The sequence below is a fragment of the Corvus moneduloides genome, chromosome 9 (assembly GCF_009650955.1).
Source record: "Corvus moneduloides isolate bCorMon1 chromosome 9, bCorMon1.pri, whole genome shotgun sequence".
NCBI classification, from domain to species: Eukaryota; Metazoa; Chordata; class Aves; order Passeriformes; family Corvidae; genus Corvus; species Corvus moneduloides.
In genome coordinates, this window is record NC_045484.1 from 25,549,407 (window position 1) to 25,573,659 (window position 24,253).

The 24,253-nt window shown below is 37.6% G+C and overlaps 1 protein-coding gene across 5 annotated transcripts in view; it reads right to left on the reverse strand.

The window, feature by feature from the left end:
- Positions 1-24,253, reverse strand: part of BEND5 (BEN domain containing 5) — an 885,907-nt gene that overhangs the window by 510,849 nt on the left and 350,805 nt on the right. For all 5 annotated transcript variants that reach the window (XM_032118194.1, XM_032118193.1, XM_032118192.1 and 2 more), the window contains exon 5: positions 21,130-21,346. In XM_032118194.1, coding sequence (XP_031974085.1) covers positions 21,130-21,346 — 217 coding nt within the window. The remainder of the gene's footprint in view (positions 1-21,129; positions 21,347-24,253) is intronic.

Genomic DNA, 24,253 nt, shown 5'->3' on the forward strand with positions numbered 1-24,253 from the left:
GATAAAGGCAAAGTACTTCATTGATCCAAGAAAAATTAACTGCTTGGGATGGAGAATCACTAACACTGGCAGCCATTCTGTAGAAAATTAAAAGTTACTGTGGGTCACAAGCTGGATAATTCATCAACAATATCATGCTGCTCCAGTAAAGATGAATGTCGTACTGCAATGGATAAATTAGTTCTACTTTGCTTGACACAGAAGAATCTTTCTACTCAGCACCAGGAAAGCTGCAGCTGCATTGTTTGATCCAGGCTGAAGAACTGCACTCCAAAAAGTGAGGACCAACTTGTGATAAGCCAGAAGAAAATTCATGATTTAGAAAATACAAGTAAGAAACTGAGGTTGTTAAAAAAAGAAAAACAAAAACAGGTTTAAGCAAAATGTTGGTAAAAATTAAAAAATAAAAACAAACAAAACAAACAAAAAACCAAAAACACAAAAAAAAAAAGTAGAGAAAAAAAAAGAAAAAAAGAAAGCAAAAAGCCCCAAACCACAAAACTGGTAAACTGCTCTTTGTGCTGATGTTAGATAGGGCAAGACATAAATGACTTAAAGAGCAGCCAGGGAGACTGAGGCTAGATTTTAGGAAAAAAACTGTCAAACAGTAAGAAGCAATAAACAGTAGAGAAGACAGATCGCCTGTGGAAGTTCTGGAATACTCCTGGAAAAAGCTGTCAGAAATAACACAGAAATCTTTCCAAAATAAATGTGGATCTTGCCACACTAAAAGGGTGATCCAGATTACCCAAAGGTCCTTCCCACTCGTGTGATTCCATGAGCCCCACTGAAACGTCCCAGAAATGAAATCCTTGCATGTGATGTTTGAGAGCAGTGAGCAGAATTAAATACCTATCTTTTTCCAAATAACATATTTTATAAAGCTGAACAAAATGATGGGAATTTAGAACCTACATTTTAAAAGAGATGTTGAGAAACTGAAACAGACACAGCAAGAAGCCACAGATAATACTTGAGGGCTGAATATAATATCTTGAAATGAGACTCAAATACTACCACGTGTTGCATTACCATTACCTTCCCATCTCTGTCCCTCCATCGAAGCAAATGATTTCTTAATCTTTAGTAAAAAATTAGCAACTAGACAAAAAAAATTATATAATCCAAGATAAATTTGACTAAAAATTAGATTTATGTTTTTAACAGTGAGAGTAATCAGACACTGGAACAAATTACCAAAGAAAGCAGTAGATACTCTGCTTCCTGATGCCTTGAAATCAAGACTGGATGCTGTCCCAAAAGACAGACTTCAGCCATACTTAGGTTAAAAGTTCAACCCAAGGCAACACAGGTTTAATTTAACAGTCTGTGATGTCCTAGAGGGATCCCACAGTTGTTCAAAGTCCAGGAATTAATTTAAAGTGAGCCTGAACTTCTTTTCATCTGAACAGGAGGGTCTCTACACCCATAGACTGATATTGCAACCTGAAAGTACTGGCATTGCCTCCACTGCAATATGGTATTTTCATACACTGGGGTTCCTTTCCACAGCTCTATGGACTCAAAAATATCCTTTCCCAACACACAGTTGGGAAATGAAAAAAAAAATATTTAAAAAACACATCCCCCCAAAAACCCTCAAAACTTTTTTTGCTCAAAAAACAGAAAATGAAAAGTTCTAGAAATCTAAATGGGTAATTTAAAGGTATGTTTCTCCTTTTCAGAACTTTAAGAGTGTACTATTTAATGCCTTATTTAGTCTGTAAAAGTTCTGCCTGCTTTAAGAGCAAAAGGATTAATGGTTTCAAATTCCAGTGTGTTGACCTTTATTCAACATTAAAATGATTATTTGAGCATTCTGCCATGGTACCAGTAAGCCTTTGTCTAATGAAAATTGTAAGGGAAAGAAAGTTTAACTCCCATATGCCCACAAATAGAATTATTTTGCATTAGGAGGTTTAGTGGATCTTTTCTGCGCACACACACAGTTAACATTGATGCAAAGAGCACTAAAACCACAGAGTATACAGGTTGAATGTTAGAGCAATATTAATGATGATGAAGAACAAAAATGGTTAAGAGTTCCTGCTCCCAAGTAATTGCCCTGAATTGTTTGTGACATTCAATAATTTTAAGCAAAGTCAAACAAAAGCAAATCATACTAGTTACCTCTGAAATAAATTACAGAATTTTGCTTCCAAATACCAAAAGCCTGATGAAAACTAAAGAAGCAATTTACATACCAGGGTACATGGTGTGCTAAGACAGCAAATCAAAGTGGTGAAGAGGAGGCCAAGATTGATTTTGGGTGATGTTGAATAGCAGAGAGGGTAAGTTGTAAATGCTTTGGCTGACACAGCAGGAAGAGCTGGGGGAGAAGGTAAAGGCATTAGAGACCCAGTGCTGCTGCAGACCTTCAGGGCACCTACTGAACTTAGACAAGTAATTGTCTTTAGAGGCTGATGCAAAGAGAGAAAGCCTTAATGGCGCTGAATCTTTACTACTCTGATATTGATTAAAATAACTACTATGCAAAAAGCGAGGCAGGGCAACATTTCTCTCCAGGCAGGTTCCCATTCTCCCCTCGTCAGCTGAGCAGGAAACAGGATCAGATGCAATCCAGAGCATCAGCCACACAGAGATGGCACATGCAAGAAATTAAGCCTGAAGCTAATTGCCAGCTAAGGTTTTGTGGTAACAGCCTTACCATATTTCAGTAAATCTTTTTCCTGCATAAAAGATTACAGGTCAGTCTTTTAAGTACTGAAAGGTTTCTTGGGCAAAAACAGTTATTACAACAGTTTGTTGAATAAAAAATAAATTTCTCAGAACCTAAAGAGCTAAAATAACTTCCCAAGGATTAAAAGTAATCAATAGCTTATCTAAAGAAGGAGCATTAAGCAAGCACATTTTAAAATGTTACAATAAGTTTGTAAGAATTACAAAATGTGTCATAACTAAAGTTAGTCGTGACTAAGAAATTATGCATAGGACAAGTAAGGAATAGCAGAATCAACACTGCAGGAATGTGCAGGTTTAAGGAGATGAGAATAGTAGACAGGAAAATCAATTTATTGCATGATAAATGTTCATATGCAAAATAGCATGAGCAAAAAAACCCAGCTGTGAAGAATGTGGCAGTGAAGGGGATCAAATCATTATGCATCAGAGTGAATATTTCATCATTCTAATTCAAACTTCCTGTGCAAATATTAACAGAACCACAGGAAAAGAAAAATCCTACAAAGCATGCCAGCATTTTGCTAAAAATACACACAACCACTCCAGAACTGCAAATATAATTCAAAATTCCCAACTCTCTTAGAAGTCTGACTTCACTGAACATAGAATAAATTCAGGCACAGAGGAAACCAGAATGGAGAAGGTAGAGATGGATTTGTTTCTTCCTCTTAAATAACTTTAAATAAACTTAAGGCAAGGCAAGACATGCTCTCAGTGAATAAAAGAATAAACTTGGAGAGGGGGGGGACAGAAAAAAGTGTTCTGTAAAGATTTTTTTTTTTTAATTATGTTCTTTTATTACATACTGAAATTAAAGTAATTGTTTTAATATTTTTTAGCCTAATACTAAAAGGAACACAAAATCTTTATTTAAAAAATCCAGTCAGTGAGTGACTGCAAAAATAATGGTGTCTGCCAAGAGCACTGACGCCTCTAAAGAAATATATATTTAGTTTAGCTTACTCAGCAGTGCTCCAAAAAACTCTAGGAATCATTCCGGGTGGAATATGCATTTTTAATAAATACCAACAAAAAGGAAAAGAAAATCAATTCAACACAGAAAAAAACACCATAAACTTTTTTCCAGCTCTAAAATGCAAGCATTGTCTCAGCCCAGCTCCTTTTTCAGTCATATATAGGCAGTACAACAATGAAACACAGAGAGCTTTAACTGAGCTCTCTGAATTTCTATAGGTAAAAATGATGACACCATATACAACATTCCTATTGCAAGGAAGTGGCTTCCAGGACAAGGACAGGGGGATACTTCCAGTGTCCCATCCTACACCACAAGGGACACAGGGTTTGCTGCCAATCTATACAGAAATCTATCCTTACTTCTGCCACAAATCTCAAATCTTCAAATACAAACACTGTTGTACAGTGAATCAAAATATCATTTGCCAGAGTTCATTGTTCATCTCATTCCAAATTTAATGCCATGCAATTAACAAAACTACTCTAAATTTATCTCCAGAGCTTATGTGCAGCATGTTGGACTTGTGAAATGAAACAGGCATGTGGTAAAACATGTTCCTGTTTTTGCTGATTCTCAGCATAAATATTTCCTCCTCTCTTATCAGTTGCCTGAACACCAGCATGCTACAATCAACTTCCTGCTAGTTAGTTAAGATTCTTGCTTGCTTGCCTTTCTTCTCTAAATACAGCTCTCTCGTGCTGCTATTGATCAGTGACTGAAGAAAAAAAGCCCGGACGAAACCCCTTTTTCTTTCCTTTCTTTTTTGTTATTGATATTTTTCTAAAAGGTCCTTTCATCTCCTCCTCTACCAGGGAAGCATAACTTGATAGAAATACAAGAATAATGAATCTGAAGCTGTTCAACAAACTACCTAGAAATGGAGAAGATCCCCCTAGAATTGAGCCTCCTGGATTTCAGTGAAGCAGCACACACACACTCCAATTACTTTCTCAGTTACAACATCAGTAACTCAAGGAAATTCTGTTCCAGTCAATAGTGCTTTCACAGATTATATGCAATGGGGAATAAGGGCAGAATTTTACCCACTTCTTTTTAGTCATTAAAAAAAACCCCAAAACTCAAGGATGATAAGTAGCACATCAAAATATTTACTATATTTTTATAGTCCAAGATTTATAGCCTCACACTGCTCCTGAAGTCTCTACTTCCAAGCAGTTTACGCTATTAGCAGGAGGGGTTAATTCCAGCAGAACTTTTGAAAGCCGCTTCCCACTTTCCTGGTCATCCCCTGAACACGGGAGTACCAGAGGTAGCTGAAAACAGCAATGTATATTTAGCCTGCAGTGTTATATAACCTGTCTGTTAACAAATGCAAGACACAAAGTAAAGTCATGTAACCCAATTGAAACAGTTCGTACTGGAGGTTGATTTCCCTTGGGAAACTGAAACATCAAGTAAGAAACTGAACCAGTTAAATATAACCTTTTTAAAGGGCAAAAGAATTCAAAGGTAATCAAGGATTTTTTTTCCTCAGAAGGGCATTTATAATTATATTCCACTCTTATTTATAACAACCCTTTTAATGTTGGTACTACAAAGAACTCCACAGAAAGCCAGCTTTGCTTTATATAACAGGATTCAATCTCCACGTGGTTTTTATATGCAAAACATCTTCTACACAAGGTATACACTGACAAAGGCGCATTTCCCTGAAGAAACAAGGAATGTGTTTTCAAAGTGGTTCATGAGGGTTCAGCCATGTGCCTTTTGCTAATATTGTGGGAGACTCGAGAAGAAATCCTTAACTCTTGTTTTGAGAAAATATTGGCAAATGACTCCATGTGCACATACAGTGAACTCAAAACCTAGTGTTTAATTTCCTTTATTATCCTGGAATACACTTAACAGTTTGCTTTAATCTACTGATTACTGAGGAGAAGGCAACAGAACAATTACCAAACTGATTGTTTCAGTTTCTTTCCACTGGTTAAACACATGTAAGTTAGGAAGTAGAAATGATGGGCACGAGCTAAAACCTCATGAACCAGAAGCACATTTCAAAATTCAGCACCAGAGTGACCAGGTGGTCTGTGATTAATGATTTAAGATCCCAAGTTTTGTGTTCATATTGTGTTAGGACACAACGTCTCGTGTTACTGAAAAACAACAATGGGAATTTCAGAGTGGGACCTGGAGGTGGACAAAGCCAATGAGAAGGAAATCTACAACAAAGGGTAAGCATAGATTTGGGTGGGACAAGCTCTTGCACAGAAGGTCTGCTGGATGCAGTAGAAATGAATTATATAGAAACCTGCCTCTGTGTATGCTTCCATCTTCTACACATCCAGCAGATACTCACACAGGCTCACACTGCAGTCTGTTACCCTTGAACAATAAAAACAGTGTAAAGGGCAGAGCCTTGACACAGCCAGAGATGCTCTCAAATTCTGCTGCACAGATTAAAAACGTGCAGGAGTTTCCCAGGATGATATAAATTATTGATCTATCCCATTTCTCATGTTGCCCAAATGCTTGTAAATGTTACGATACTAAAACATCTGTACAAAACTACCCTAATAAATTTATTCCACCACCAAAAAAAAAAAAATAATTTAATCTCAGAATTACACGAGAGTCATTCTGTTTGAGTAGCAGCAAGCATGCAGAATCCCAGTGTGGATTCTATTGTACATACCTGCTCAAACTCTCAGCAGACACACTGAACACCTGCAAGTGCCTGTCAGAGGCAATTGGGCCGGTGATTTCTTACCCACAACAGGCAATCTGTTGATACACTATGAAACCAGTATTAGGAGATGCTTTAGTCAAAATGCTGGAGGTTATTAATCACAGCTTTGGGGTTTCTGACAGGATGTTTTGATAAAATAAATCTATTTTAAGTGACTGTAATGAAATACTAACCAGTTTTTGAAGGGCTTTTAAGATGTTTTTAAGAAGTTTCAGATCAAAGACTCAGTTAATGTAGCCTCCATGCATTAAATATTTAGTACTTATTCAGTCACTTGAGCACTCAGGCATCTTGACATTGTAAAAGGAGGAGAGGGAAATTGAGTTTAAGTCAGTTTTACACAGTGGGATTTTTCAGTTTTTATGTTAAAATCCCAGGCATGTAATTTTAATACAAAGAGGTCTATTCTTCTACAACAGTATATGCACCACCCATTAAAAGAATTCTTTATTCACCTGCATAGATGGGAGAATAAATCCTCTATAGAGTCACTTCAGTAGAAACTGTTGTGCTGGGATTAACATCATGATTGAACATTATTCTGTCTCTGAGCTCTCTGATGGACAAAACCAAATGCACACACTTCTCTTTCCAGAACAAGTAGGCACTTACAAGGAACACATAATTTTAACAATGGCAGATAGATTTAAGCAAGTCCTTTTTAGATATTTGGATTATGTGACTATAAGATATACCCCCTTTCTAGCATCCCTGAATTCCAACAGCTGCTCTTCACTATCTCATTTCTTCCAATAAATGCTCAGAGGTCTCCAAAACAGATGAGGGAAATGATCCTATTCGGGGACTTATTAAAATAGATGTCTTAAATTAATAAACTGCAGATTATTAGGGGCTGGATATCCAGTCTGAAAATGCAACACTATATATAAATTTTACAATTTCTCAAGCACCACCTTTCTTGTGAAAGCTCACTGAGTGTAGTAGGAACTTGAGGACGACTTCAAGCAGAATGAAGACACTCCTGAGTGCATTTCTTGGCTCACTTGCAGAGGATTATAGACACTAAAATATTAAAAATTGCCTTTGAAACTATTGCCATGACCCACATTAGTATCTATTCTCAGTATCAAGGAAAGGATTGTGCATTTCTATCCTGTTTAACACAAACATGGACACATCCAATTTCTTTGATTTGCACAGTTGCTCTAAGGCTCTTGTATTTCACATTAATTTGTAATACATAAAGAAAAGAGACAACCTTAGCTCAAACACTACCAATATATGAGAAAAAGAAACAGCAAAGGGTTCTGCATATTTTTCACAGACATTTCCCAAATTTCATCGCAAACATTTTCCCAAAATTTACAGTGGGATTGAAGATGACTGCACCCTAATTTAAAAAAAGCAAAAACTGACCTCTGAAGTAATGGCAGCAATACATATTCCCAAATCTGGTAAGGCACCACCATTGCATGACCCTATTTGTCATAAGTGTCTTCTGAATGTGAAGGAAGCACAAAGGCTGTGTGTCACCGTGGGCTCCGCCAGGACACCGAAAGACAAACAGCCACTGAAAACATCTACATGGATCTCCTGGTAACCGCATGATCTCATCTGTTTTTCTCAAAGACTTGTCTCGTTTTTCCCTGCTTTCACTGCTGGCCATGGCTCTGGAGCTCCTGTCTTCTCTGACATCTTAATTATATAAGCACAAGGTGCAAGAAGGTGCAAGATGATTTTACAGGAAAAAGACGTTTCTTTGTGCAAAACATTAATATTTCTTATGAATGGTTACCTCTGTGCACACCACTGTGAGAAACTCCCAAACAGTAAATTAAGCAAATTAATCCTTGCTTTGCTGAAGAAGAAACTGTGTCAGAACTATGCAAAGAAATCCAAACCACAAGACAATCCTCACCACATAAAGGATGCTGAATAGTCCAATAGGCCCCTCACTGATTTACCCAACAGAGTCAGAATGTATCTACAAGGAACTACTGAATAACTTCATGTCTGCATTTCTTTTGCAGCTTCTTTGATTTTGTTGAGAGTGGAGACCTGTGTTAAAACCATCTAAACAGCCAATAAATCAAGATGATTCCTGAAGAATTTAGCTGTGTGAAAGTAGATTTCTAAAGATTTCCTGCAATCTTATAAATTATATCCTCAAAACTAGCAGGAAGCTTAGGAAAAGACAGAGATAATAATTTTGTTAATTCTGAAACAAACTAACCATCTAGATGTAATCTAGGAGAACCTTTGCTGTAATGAGGCACAGCACAGGATAACTCAGGTATCAGATCTTGTCCTGCTGCCTCTGTCACTGCCATGGTACACCAAAGGAAGGCAACTTGGACAGGGATAATAGTGAAAAAAAGGCCTTTAACCAAAGCTACAGAAACTGAATCCAGCATTATGAAATACTTAGCTTGACTGTGGCACTTTCAGATGCTCTGTCGATTAAAAATGAAAAAGGAAGAAAAAAGAAAAAAGAAAAAAAAATGCAAAGGAAAGGTTTCCCAAAATTAACAACATTAAAAAATTAAATATTCAAATGGTATTGGTTAGAAGACAGGAAAGGGAAAATTATCACATATTTTTCCTTATAGAAATTAATGCCATTCAAATAGATTCCAGTTTATTGTTAGTTATGATATTTTGACTTGTAATGAATATGACCTTTTGAACTCAGGATATATCCACATGTAATGCTTTGAGATGCAATGAACTTCTGAAAAGAAGCAATCTTGGCTAAATGCTTGCTATTAACAGGAGAGTTGTTCCAGGCTTTTAGAATTTGGGATCATTTGAGTAAACAACATACAGTCAGTTTACACAACTCTGACAGGGTGAAGGTGTCTCCCAGAGATATTAAACTTGGAGTGTCCCTGGAACAAAACCTAAAATTTTGTGCTTGCATTGGCTGCAAACAGGGGTGCAGATGGGTATTCCCAGCACACGTGATGTGGTATGAAGCTGCTGTAAGGAATTCTATCCACGATCATTGCTGAAATACATCTGCCACCTGTGCTAAGTGCAGCCCGGGAGATCTGATGATGTGTGATCAGCTCCAGAGGTTTACTGTCACGACACATTATTGCTATGCAGTCGGCTGTGATCCTTGCCTTATCATCATTATGGGGTATTTTTGAATCAAAGAGAGAATACGTTCAAACACCTTTGTGATTTCCAGTAAATTTCTGTGCAATACAATTCCCAGAAAAGCCCAATGTTCCGAACTGCCTGTGCACATGGGCTCCCTGTTGTGTTAAAGACACATCTCCTGTTGATGTTTTCCAATAAATTATATAGTGTGTGCTGCTGCCAGAGTACAGGCTATTCTACTTTCTAGCACATGGAGCAACTTCTGAAGCTAATCAAAGAAGGTGTCTTTTGTGAATTCATATTTTAGGGATGTTAATCGTCATCAGTCCAAGGTCTTTCTAAACCTCTTGTTGGAGTCAGCATTATTTCATGTAAAGTTAATATTTGTGACTGTATGAAAGAAAAGAGAGCTCATCTGCATTTCAAAAATTACATAGACATAAAAAAGGGTCACTACCCTAAGTTATTTTAAAAAAAGGGATTTGGGAGCAATTACTCCATGGTCACCAGTTGCAGGAGAGAATTTTTGAGCAAGTTTTCAGATTGAACATGTCAGGAAATTTGTGCCATTAAATGTAAATACATGAAACTGGGATGGAAATAATTTCTAGAATCCAATTTGGTAAAAAAATGAACACAGGTGCAGCTCTTATCAGATAAGGAAAGACAGATGACAACAGGAAAGGTTTTGACATGCAGTTCTCATTCACTTCTACCAAAAGTTTGCTTGGTTGGTACAGGAGATTCTGGAGATGGCTGCTACAGGAACCATCAGTTTACTTCTCTTGGTACTACCTGATGGTTCATACTGACTTTGTATGTATCTAGAAGGGGAAGTGGTTGCTGTCCAGGAGTTTTGCAATACATTAATTTTCCCTTTTTTTTCTGATTTACCTTTCTAATAAGCAGAGAGAGAGTGGCATACATAAATTCATTGTATTTTAACATACATAAATTCATTGTAGTTCTACAGGAAGTCCAGATTTCTAAAAGAAGAGTTTGTATTTGTCTGTATTTCTCTGGGAAGATGAAAAATCTGAGATTTCAGAGACCACAGACATTCTGCTTCATTATTGTCATAGCAACAAATGATCTTGAAGCACTGTATGCAACATCTATAGCCATTTGCAGTATAGCTCTAGCTACTAACTTGTTTCTGTTAATGGCTGGCATGAACCAGTCCCCGTAATCTCTGCAATTTAATTGATGAACCGCAAAACAAATGGTCATAGTTAATAAAATTATATTTTGCCATCTGTGTCCAGTAATGAGAAAATCTGAATTATAGGAATGAAAAAGAATGAAGTTTTCTTCCAAACAGATCAATGCATCCCACCTCTTTGTCAGCATTAAATTAAATGTTATCTGGTGCTGTGTATTTCCCTCCTTGGTTGCCATGGCTAATGGGAGTTTCAGCCAAGATGGACAAGAATTCTGTTTGACCATGGGGAATACAATACCTTTTCCTCTGTTTTCCTAAGAGTCTGTGTAGTATGAGTCTACAATCTTATTTGGTCTGAGTACATCCAAGTCTCACTTAGAGGAGGACAATTTTGTTCAGCTCTGCAGTGTTATTTGCTGTTACAAAACCATATCTATTTCTATAAAAGAAATCTAGAGGATATGTGCAGTTTTATTCCTAAAACTTTGAAGGATTTCAAAATCAGCTGGAGCTGAAGGCAAATTTGGTGCTGCCACAGTATCTTGTAAGGATGATTACAACAGCAGAAAAATACACCTTTGGAACACATATTCTGTTTTCCTGAGTTCACATTCTGAGCAGTTTGTTCTCTTGAGAGCGAGGATATAAATTGGACTCTCCATAAAGAGGCCACTACAATTTAAAGGTAAAAGCAAAAAAGGAAAAAAAAACCACCCCAAAACCTTTTATAAGCTCTCTAGGAACCTCTATATCATTAATTCCCATTAAAAGATAAATGGTCCCCACACAGAAGATAGCAAAGTACTTTATGGTGACAACTTGATTACCCAGCCCATGCCAAGGATCTGGACCATTTCCTTAAGCTTTCGAGAGGAAGACAGACTAAGGCAAGGAGGAGATTATATTATATCCACTCATGGGAGGCAAAGAAGATGCAATGCTGCTGAGTACCCTGTTGTGTGCAGCAACACTGTTCTTGTTCTACACAATACCTTTCAGATTTTGAAATATTCATTGTTTGGATTAATATCTATGTCTAGGTCTCAGACAAGTCTTGATGGATCTCACTGTATTGCCAAATATCTCCTCTTTTTTCACCACAGTACCATCAACCTCTGTTTTAGTCGTCATCTGTTAATCTATAAAGTGCCCTTAATCAGTCATCTCTGACATTCCTATAAATTTTCCATCAGACATAACACATTACTGGCTATTTTTCATTCTCAGAAGGCAAATAAGAAAAACATACTTGAGGTCTTGAATCATATAAGCTGTGCAAAAAAGCAGACTCCATTTCTAGTACTTTCTTTCCTGAAAACCACAGCCATAATTTGAGAAGCCCAGCAGCTGCAAATAGGGCCTGGTTTCCAAAACATTAAACTTATTTTTGGGGTGTAAATGTCAGAAATTGGGGTTCATTTTTGTGTATCAGGAGCTCTGAAAAGAGAAGTTTGTGTTTTCAGCTTTTTAGAAGTGGATGTGAAAACGTGCTCCGAGGGCCTTGGAAAGCCTGGTCGGCTTGCGCTGTCCAGGGTCCTGACAAGGATTGGAACACTCGATTCCGCGCTGAACTCCATCTAAATTAACTGGTTGCCATGGCTGACCTCTGAAAATGAACACCAAAGGCTTTCCCACAGGCTGCTTCCAAGCAATCCAGGTTTCTGCAATAGTCCCCTTTCCTATAAAATGACGCGGCAGCCAGAAGAATGTTATGAACCTTAACTCACTGATATTTATGCAATATTTTAGAGGCTGTCAGAGCAAAAGTTAAAAAAAAAAAAAAGGGTTTTCTTTAAAGAGAGGCATGAGATTTTCCCTTTTTCCATGCCGAGAACAGTGCAGCGTTCATAAATATGGAAAGACTAGTTAATATTTTAACTCTAAGCAACATAGATTTTTAAAAAGGAAAAAAAAAGGAAAAACAAACATTTAACAATGAGCAGCTGTCACTAATGAATTAAGAGGCTGATTGAGAATAGAATGATGGATATTAATGCATTATTATAATCCACTATAATGCAGAAAATCTAAATGGAGAAAAAAAGGATATATTATAAAATCCTGACATTTTCAGATTTTGAGAAAGTAATAGTCGTCTTAAATTTTAACTAATTAAGACTAAGTGGAAAACTGGATGCAATTAATGAGAAATTAAAAATAAATGGGAGGAAAATTATTTCTGAAAAAGGTTTTTCTTTCATGCCCGCTCATGAAAACTCCTGAAATGGATAGTATCTCTCCTTTGTCTTTCTCCATGTTGCACATTTTTAGATCAGATAAGGTGGCTCAGAAAAACACACTTTCTGTAGAAAGGCATGTCCACAATTCTAGGGAATTCTGAGCGAAAATATTTGACTGTGGGCCTCGGGCTGGCTTTTTTTTTTTTCCACTGGAAATGTCATGTAACTGGGGCCTTTTCAGTCCGTGTTCATTTTCTCAGATTGTTCTCTGCTGCCACAGTATGGTGCTCAGCTGCTGTTTGAAAACATGAAAAAGAGGATCTTTATCAGAGACTGCAGTTCTTTTCATGTACCAATATGACTGCTTGCCATGTAAGATCTCTTTTAAAGAGTATTAAAAAGGCTTTAAGCTGTATCTTATATTTCCTAAGAAGTGAAAAAACCAGTTTTCAATTAAGTACCTACCGCTTTACATTAAAAAGCTCCTGTCTCCTCATGTTGTTTGTATGTCATTTTGTCTTCAAAACAAAGATAAATATTGCTTTCAGTATTTGTGGATAATAGCAGCACTTGAACAGCAGCAGGCTTTTCCTATGAAAAATACTCTTTTTTTTCTTTTCTTTTCCCAGAATATCATGATCTTCTAAAATTAAATATGTTTGACTGCAACATGATGTCTTAAAATAAGGACAGCACTAGCCTCCCTTACATGTAAGTTTGATGTGCTTCATCATTGCACTATTCTTTAATTCAAAAATACTTTGCTAACAGTGCAGAAAAGTAAACGTCATTAAAATCACCTTGAAATCAAGAACAGATCACAGGCTACATATAATATCTCTCAGCTGTGCTTTCTTACATATATTATATTTTCATAAGCCTTACTTCCTCTCTTCAGGTACCTATTTTCAAATACTTGGGTCAACAGTAAGGATGCACTCAGCCAGCTGGGGCCACCTTGGTCTCTACTATCTTATAATCCGCATCAAAATATGTTCTTATGTCTTTATTTTCTCATTTCTATATGATATCTCCCCAAATCCCTTCTGACATACAGGCAGAAGTCTTCCTAGAGCCAGCTTTTAGCTTTCAAGGCTTAAGGAGAAAAGAGATAAAGTCTTACTGAACATGTGCATGGCAAGGACAAAGAACTCCAGGATTAGTGCAAATCTCTTATGCAGAAGGCCTCAAATGCACACCTTACTCATACACTGCTATAAAAAAAAAAGATTGCTGAGCAAAGGTGGGATTCACTTTACACACAGACATTCAGCATATTTCTAGAGAAGTGCAAAAAGGGGGGTTTATTATTATTATTTGTCTGTAGTCGCGTTGTTATAGTGGTAGTGCAAGTTCACAACAAAACATTGGGGCGCCAGGCCTAAGAGTTGATTGTTTTGACCTTGAAGCCTAAAGATACCTTTACATACATTAAACTTCATGTCATGAACCGTGCCAGTGACTTCAACATGTCTATTAACATGCTTAAGTTTAAATCTACACTTAAGTGTTTTTCTGGATCGGAGCCACAATACTCAGTTTCCATAAATTACGTGAACAAGATTTTGCCTGAGGTATTTAGAGATTTTAATATATTATAGTTACATTCTAGAGCCGGCATAAAGTTAAATCAATAAATAGTTCTTTCTTTGGTTAAATTAAAAGGCATAAATCCAAATCCTTTGGACTGAGCAGACTTTGTTAAATAAGCCTTCAATTCCAAGGTTTCAGCCCTACAGGTAATGTGAGCCAAGCTAACTGTCTTCTGGGTCTACAGTCAAAGAATAAAGATTAAAATACTGCTCCTGCCCCACAGATGCATTACACAGTCACCACTCAGGAGATCTAAACAGAAACCAACTCAAACATAGCCAAAATCCCAGCAGAGTCAATGCAGTGAAGTGCTACAGGGCAAATGTAGTTAATAGCTCCACATAGCACGATTTCCCCTCCGTGCAAGTACACTCAGCATCGCTATCAACATGGTAATTATTGCTTAATGCTGTGCTACAAAGCAGGGAAAACAAACTTCTGAAACTGGAAGTGCAAGAAGACTGAACGCATTCTAGGGTTTTCTCAGGGTTCTAAGTCCTACATACCCTCAAAATACACTCACAGCCTGCAGGGCAACTAAATAAATTTTAAAACGACGAAAAAGCTTTACATTGGTGTACACACAGGACCTCAGACTTGCTTTTTTTGATGAGGTGATATTAATTGGTTGTGCTATGTTATTTCCCAAGCACCAACTAAAAAACAGGGATTCTAGTCAGCACTGAACATGGAAAGTAAAAACACATTCTCCATGTCCCCAAAAGCTTAGGGTGCAGTCACTAAAGGCAAGTGCCTAGATATGAGGTTGAACTCACTGTGTGGACAAAACCAGTAGGTTTCCCACTGGGATTACAGTTACCACGTGGAGCTTTTTGGCACTCAACCAAGCAGGAGAAAGTGCTGAGGACAGGAAGGAGTAAAATCTGCCTTTTACTTGAAATTTGCCATTGCCATGAGAAAGGGAGTCAGACCCTGAAATGCCTTCCTGCATCTGGATGTTAGTTCAGGCATTTCAGGACATCTGCCTAGATCATTAGTGTTTCCTTTCCAGGTTGAAGCCTGGACAAGTCACATGTTATCCCAGCCTTTCTGGAAATGCAGGAGTACATATTAAGGGATGGAGCAAACAGGGAACACAAAAGACAAAAGGACAAGGAAGACAAGTCCTAGACCAGGATATGAAGTTACGTGAAATGGCACTGAGATGGGGATATCGAGTCCATAGAAGAGAACATGACTACCTTGTGCAGTGCTGGTATTTAAAAGACCTCTCAGCTATTTTGGATTTGCCCTTCGCAACTCAAAGAGATAAGGAGAGTGAATAGGAAAGAACAAAGCAGGATAAGTAACACAAGAGCAGAAAACAAATACCACAGCTTCTTTCTTCTAGCTAGCTTAAGAGAGTATAAACTAAATGGAAAGAAAAGGGAAGGTTAGATTTGAGGCAAGGAAAGGGCAAGCCAGATGAAGGACAAGTGTGGAGTAAAGGTGAGATGAAGAGTCTGACTTGGAATTATGAAGAACCATGAAGCAAAAGGCCAACCTGAACAGCTACAAAAAGTCCAGTGAAAACTTCAGAAAGGTCACTGACTTTCCAAAAGTTTCCCTATGTGGCTACAAGATGAAAGGGTGCAGTTTGGGACCTGTGCATGAGAACAGTTTGTATAGACAAACTTTGCCACACATAATTCATTTACTGTCATTCCTTTCAGGAACTTTTTTTCTTAATAAAACGGATCATAACATTTTTTTTTCTTCAGATGATTTCTTACCTCAATGGACTTTTTGTGCTCAAAGCTTCTTTTTTGGTGAAGCGCTTTTTCCAAGAGTTTTTTTTTTAAATGGAGAATGGTAGTTATAAAATGTGAGCTGCAAAATGGACTTAAGATTTGAATCCTTCTTCACGATTTAGGATTTTTTACTCATAGTTAGATAAAGAGCAATTTATGCAAATCCTTCTAGAAATTATTTTACTTTATCAAACAGTGTTCTTTCTGTAAATTAAGAAATAACCAACTTATACATTTAGTAACCTTGCATGATATTAACTGCAAATGACGATTTTATTGAGGTTTTTTTTTTTTTTCAAAGACTATATTGCTGCCAACTTAAGCCAAAATATTTCTTGGTTTTATCATGAACACTCATATATATCCTACAGACAGACGGCAACATTCAACAGTAACACAGTTTCACCTATCCTTCCTACTCTGTGATTCCCACAGGCCAGGCTCTCTCTCAGAACTCCCTTTAAATTGTAACAAAGAAATTTTCCTTTAAACTGATGGTATAGAATAGTCCCCTGTAATTTTTCATGTTATTTATATAATTTCCCTGGTAGCACACTGTGCTATTATATGCTATAAATCATATTTTATTTTGGCAAGAACTGCTGGTGGTGTTATTTTTAGGTCCAACTCTGCTTCTGCTGATATCCAATCCAGCTAAGAAAATAGCTGTAGGAACATTTAAAATCTCACATACAGTATTGGGATGACATCCATATTATGAATGTTTTGGGAACAGCAGTACTATAGGAGTAAAAAACACCACTGACTAAAGAGAATGTGTCCTGAACATATACATAGCAGCACTTTTACACTGCTGAGAAATGAGAAAGGGGATTTACTTTTTCTAAACACTATTTCTGTGGCCTTTTTCAGACCAAGTAAATTGCCACAAATTACATTTACATGACATTTCAACCTAGTTACAGTCAAATCCGTTGGAAAACACAGTATCTGACACCAACAGGATTTCAAAGGTACGTTACATCACACAGAAGCCTGTAACTTCTATTTTTTTTCAAAGACCAAGAGTATACTTTTCTTTTACAGAGCGGTTATTACATAACCTAGAGTTGAATGCAGAAATGGGAAATTTAACCTTAGAAAAACTGCCTATTTTCTTTGCTTCGTGCTTTAAAACATTCATAACTGAGCAGTTAAAAACGGACCAGTAGAAAACGGTAGAACTGATCAAGTATTTTTACTGGGGTTCAAAGTCATTTAGATGGTAAATAAAGGATATTTGATCAATGAACTGGCATTGTGACGTCTGGTCACACTCTTAGGGCATCATTCTGCTCTCTCTAGTACCAGCATGAACCAGGAGTAACTCATGTAAATTAAAAGCACACACCAAAATGGTGTGGAGTCAGGAGGAGGCGCCGTGTGCTCCAATCTTTGTCTTTCAGTGTTCTATATCTGACTTAAGAGATCATCTCATTTACAGAGCCCTACATTAGACATATTGCCTTCTTGTTTTAAAATACGCGTGTTTAATATTTAATTTAACAGAATTCCGTATTCCAGTCTCTGTGTTCTGTGCAAGTCCCTTTGAGGCTCGTGGTTTGTATGTGCAGTCACAATTCTCCTCAAGTGTAATTTGGAAGCACCATTGCCTAATGGAGTGAAAGGAAGTATCCGGCTCCAATTAATCCTGGTTCTCTTTGGAATGAGTAACGCAAATATTGCCCAGCCAGTGTCAGTTTGTAAAGTGGGCTTTAGGAGTTGAGCCAGGCAGTCCAAAACTCATTGAATTTATTGAGTGTGCTCATGGAATACTGGTGGAGGTACAGGTCTTGTCAAGTGTCCACACACTTCAAGCACATACAGGCAATTTGAACTACCAACTTCAGATGACAACACACTCAAAAATTTTGCCAACTCTGAAACATTGGTTATAATGATACACACACAGCTGTTATTGCACGTGAGACTGAATAAGTATCATAAAATAGGTACTGTAAATGTAAATTGTGCCTGTGCCTTTTAATTATGTCATGCTTTGAAATATTGCATAGTTTTTGCAGAGAGACATATCAATAATATGCAAAAAAAGTTATTTCACAATTTTAAAAAATGCTCACAGATTTTGAACGTCTGATCTATTGGGGCAAACCAAAGAAAATCTGAAGTTACCCAAGGCCAATAACAGCAGAATGAAAATAACAGTTTAAATGGTACCTGGGTGACCATCTCAGCTCACTTGCAAGAGAGACTATTTTCAAGAACATTTGGCACATCTAGAATGTGGGCTAGCTCTCTGAAGTAAAGAATATAAACATTAAAAGGTCAGAAATAGTACAGCTAAGTTATCCATTTAAATGGGAATGGGAAACTTTGCCATTTGGCTCTGAACCATTTTGTCATTCTGCATCCTAATGACAATTACATGTCCCATCCCAATATTTCACTTTCAAGCTCCATAGAATTAGTGATAGTATTTCAGGGGTTAACGGAGGCAAAGTACTTTCTTTAGCGAAGATATGAAATTAGATTAGAAATTAGATTGCTTTGAAAACATTATATGCAGCAAAATGTGCACTCAGAAAGCCTTTAGGAGTAATCCTCTAAGCATGGCTTCTTGTGACTTGAGTTTTACTTTTCCACAGCAAAGAAAAAAAAAAACTAAAACTCCAAAGATGTGGTGAGATTCTGCCATCTCCAAGAGACACAGTTAAAAACTTCATAATCCAGGGGAACTGAAATTGTTTCAAACACTTCCCCATCCTCACAATCACAGACTGCAGCAGGGGGCTGCAAAATTTCCCTGGAATGAACCTGGAGGGACCAGCAGCTACATGGCAGCTGGACAGATGTGCTGCAGCCTTCACCTTCTATGGGAAAGGCTGCAGCACATCCTGCCTCAGCCCCGTGCCCAGCAGGAGGACTCGAGTTTGTCCTCAGACGGCATCTTTAAACTACCTTTCACCATGTGCTACCAGGGGTATCATCCCTTCGCCAGGAATAGAGCTTCTAAGGGCCTCTTTATGCCAATCTGATTCCTCTTATCTTACATAAGGGGCCAGGGCAGGGACAGAGCTCGCTTTCTTAGCTCTAAATCCATCCTATATGGCACGCAATTCTCCAAAGTACAGCCAGCTTCTGCTTTTATGAAGCACTGTGCAGTGAAGAATGAAGGATCCTGTTTTTCACCATTTAAAGATGTATGATAGCAACAAAGCTCTATGTTAAAATATTTAACTCACAGAGAACTTATGGAAATTGTCTATTCAAGCTCAGCAAAGACATTAAATTACCAAGCTGTTCTAGGACAGTTGTGTGTGGAGAAAAGCCAGAAATGCTCTGAGATTGTAATGTTGCTCACAAAGATTACAGCATGAGCCTGATTCAGAAGCTTTTTTATACAGCTTGGTGAGCTGCAAAATGTTACCATATCAATTTCTGCAAAACATACTGTGTGTGTACATATAGATATAAAAGCAGGACTTATACACAGCACATTTCCTGCCACATTTTGAGTGGCATCTGTTTGTTTAGTGTGCTGAAATATGAAAAATAATATTTAGCAACTACTGGTAACACAATGTTAACAAGATTTACGAGTATAGCTCTGTCTGTCAAAATGCAGATAAAAGATAAATCCTTCTATCTCTGTGTTTTAATCAGTCAGATCAGAGGTTTGATGAATATGCAAATGTGACTGTTTATACACTAGTTTCAGAGTGAAAGGAAACAAATTCAGTTTCATTATAGAACTAATGACAGCTCTGTCCTCTAAGATTAATAATTAAAACCCTACACACATTAAGATGATAGTGCTCTTTCCTCCCAGCCTCTGCAGATTTTACTTTTCTATTTTTTAATACCCCTTTCCCTCATAATTGTTTGTCCCCCTAATTGGAATGATTAATAATTAATGCCAGTTCATGGATATGCAATAGTCATCTTTAGAACAAGAACTGTACTTAACCTACAAAAAGGGTTAAAGAATGACTTCTTTGGTTAATTCTGTTTTTACTCTTCTCTGTAAGTTAATTTTTTCCTCCAAGTTTTATGCCACCACAGGAAACTCAATGGCCTGCTTTAATGATGGAAGCCTTTTATTTGTTTCAGTGCAGGGTATACATATGATTTCATTTTGATGTTCACGTTATATGCTGGGTTTCTTTTTAAAGTCCCTGCTGCTGGGATCAGCAGCCTTCACAGCTTTCTGATTCTGAAACACACACTATAAGTTTAGACCAAATCAAATCTCAGAGAAAAGATTAAGAGTGTAGTACAAGTGCATTATAAAGTCTGAGAAAGCAAAAGTTAAAAAAAATATATATTTGAGCTATTATTTTTTAATCTGATTATTTCTGGGTCGACATGGGAGTGGCTGAGTCATTCTTGCCAAATCCCCTGGTCAGGCAACAATTCAGAGAAAGATTACAGCAAAGTGAGCAGAAGTTCAGCCTCACCATTAACCCTTCTTCCTGCTCCAGAAGAACAATGACACTTCATTTTATGTGGCCATTAAGATCTTTACAGAGACCACAAAATCCCTGCTAATTGCAAATCACCAAAGCATGAATTTTTAAGAGAAAATAAAATAGGTGGGTTTTGTGTGTTTTGCATTATTTTATCAAGAAAAGTTATCTTCTGGGTCAAAAACCCCATATTTCTTTCTGAGCAGAAAAGCTCTTCAAGAAAGACAAATTCAAGAAAGAAAAGAGTACTCTAAATATCACATTTCTTCGGTAAAGCTGTTTCAGTTTCATCTTTTAATGTCTTTAGAGATAAACTGATCCTACATAGGAATCTGGCATTGCCTTGCCTATCACAAAGGGAATATTTTATGTGAAATTAAATTAGCATTTGTCTATATTTCAACATGCAGGTACACTTCCTCCTGTGTCATTGATAGCAAGAAAACAAGTACATGTTTGTGGGTGCTTTAGCAAGGACGATGAATTATACTCTGGAAGCATTTAAGGATAGACATCCATAATGAAGCCTGCTGGCTAGCAAGCATGCCTGGTACTTACCACACTGAGCCCCAGCAATTCCCTGCAAAAGTAGTCCATGTTCCTCCTCTGGAGGTTGTCTAGGTAGTGCTGAAGGCGAGTGTAGGTGTAGGGGTAGCAGTAGGCAAACTGGTAAGTGTCGTCCTCTCGGTCAAAGCAAAAAGCAAAGGACATGACATAGTTCTTCCTGTGGTCTGGGCAGCGATAGTAATACACGTTTTTGGAGGGGATTCTTTGCCTGAAAAACAAAAACATGTATGGGTATATATTCATTGACATATATGTACGTGGACGTAAGAAATCTGAACCAAAGAGCTGTGTGAGATCCAAATTTCCTCCAAAGTAAATGAAGTGGAACAGCTGGAACAGCTCAGGTGAGGTGAGCTGGTGAGGAGATCCCAGAACCTGCATTTGGGAGCACTTGTGCAGATCAGGGCCATGACAGCTCTGGGGCCACTGTCACCACAGGGACTGCAGCTCTGCCCAGGTGCCCAAGCTGGCAGAGACACCACAGCAGGGAGAGCATCATACAACCAGGGAAACCCATACCCACAAAGTGAAAAGGATGCACAGGATGACCAAACATCCTCTACTTCACTATCAGGCTGCTGCAACCTCACACCACTCATACACAGGCTCAGGCCAAACCTCTGCCTGGAGTGGGGCTACACCCTCTGTTAAAGGTTTAATTCACCAGCACAGAGAGGAGGCACAACTAATGAAGGAATGTCAGCATAAGGGAACACTGACAAGACTGCTACTGAAATATAGAACAACTTCACATATATACATTTTTTTTTTTTTTTTTAAATATATCCTTAATAGTCAGGGGACACATATCAACATCTAGCCAATCAATGAAACAGAAGATAAATTCTTGAGGTTAAAAAACAAACAAACAATCTAAAAATCATACAAAAAAACTTCAGGTATGGAAAATAACCAGGTCTTAAAATAGAAAGCAAAGCAGAAAAGGGTATTTGTTCCCATTCCAAACTGGACTACTGCCTTCCACAACATTTCTGGTTTCTCTGACAAGATAGAAATGAATATACATGATGGTAAATAATTACAATAAAGATATTTATGTCATTGTTATCAAGGTGGTATTTCTTTGAGGAATAACAAATACCTGCCTGCAATCTCTCACACAACTCCAATTATTCTGTTACTTTTCAAGAGAAATTAGTAATATTCCAGAGGTGGGGCGAAAATTTGTTCTATGGATGCAAAATGTTCACTATTTCTGTTTTTATGCTTTATTCATTCCTTAGGTGGAACTTCCAGCTTCATTCAGACAGGAATAGTCTCCAATCATGCCATGCACTTGTAATTTGATGTAAGTAACTTACCAGTCATGTTTGGCAACAAAATGCTACAGTCCTGCAGAATCTACCTGATTCAATTACACAACCTCATAAGCAGGTCTCATCTAATGATTGAAGCAGATCTCAGCTAAACTGGGATCATGGTGAGGGAAAATCATAACAAGATTTACAGACATAGCACCAGTCATGTGTCTCTTTGTAATCATTCCGAGAAGCTGGTCTGCTGCAGAACATCAGTTTTGGCCTCTCATTGCTAACATGAATTAGAGGACAAAACTCTCTCATTATACACAGGTACATGTTTGCCAATTAGCAGCAGTTAACGAGTCTGACCAGCAAGACTCGGAGTCTACAAAGAGAAACAGAAAGGAATTGAGATCTTCCTGTGCAAGTAAAACAAAGAACTAGTGATGCAGTTAATTACACTCAAAATAAGAATTTATCTGCCCCTTTTAATGCCCTGCTTCCTGAACATTCTGGGCCTCAATAATTTACTTCATGGCTCATGACTGCACATGAGCCAGGGTGTGTCCAGGTGGCCAAGAAGGCCACTTGTACCAGCAATTGTGTGGCCAGCAGGACCAGGGCAGCGACTGCCCCCGGTACTCAGCATTGGTGAGGCCACACCTTGAATTTGGATATTACAAAATATTTTGTGAATGAAAGGGTTGTCAAGCATTGGAAGAGGCTGTCCAGGCAAGTGGTGGAGTCACCATTCCTGCAGGTATTTAAAGGATGTATAGATGTGGCACTTGGGGACATGGTTTAGGGGTGGCATTGGCTGTGCCAGGATAACAGTTGAACTCAACGATATTAAAGGATTTTTCCAACCTAATGAAATTTATGATTTGGTGATTTTTTTGTTAAATAAGATACTTTCTTATCACTAAGATCTGGAAATTATATTTAAGGCACATGTATAAAAGACAGAAAAACAAACATTTCATTTTTTTTTTTTAAAAGTATCAGTAGGGAAAAAATGCCACCAGCCATCTGCATGCAGCACTCTCACCTAATGGTTTTCTTCAGTATCTTAACATATTTCTATCATTTGCCCTTACTCTGGAGTGCTATAGGACATCCCTCATTTGATCTCAAATCAAGCAGATGATATGGCAGTGGGTAAATGTATTCCAGCTCCCAGTTCTCAAACCCTAATGCAAGTTTAAACAGTACGTTGCTGAGTTGTTGAACTTTATTTGTTTCCAAATTAGCATGGGAGAAATAATAAAGGACAAGCCTCACTCTGTGCTATAAAAATTTCATGTAAAATGAGACCAATAGGAGGAAATTCAGAATTTTAGAATGGCTAATGCTAATTGAAATTCATCTGCTGATAGTTAATGTTTAAACGACACATAGTTCTCCTTGGTTCAATAACTTTCTACTTTTAAGCAAGTTGAAGACAACTTTGTTAATGTATTAAAGGCACTTTTGATATTTCATTCCCTTTCCCCTTCATTATAAAAGCTAAGCATCTGTTTTATTATCCACTTTGACACATCACTTTATGGCTGCATTTGGCTATTATGGCTAATCTTGATGTCTAGGACATCTGGTATTGACATTTCACTATCTGGTGTCTGACACAACAGCAGAAACCACCCTCAGTTCCTAGGTTTAAATTCACCCTCTCAGGGCAAAAAGTGCCCAAACTCTTAATTCAAACCATATCTTCCAAAAATAATTATAATAGTACTCCTGTCACTGCTAATCTATTTTTATCTCTCCTAGCACTTTGTCACTGCTAATCTATTTGTGAGTCATATAGAGAAAGAGAGTTAGCGTTTAGATACCAACAACACATCTTTACACAT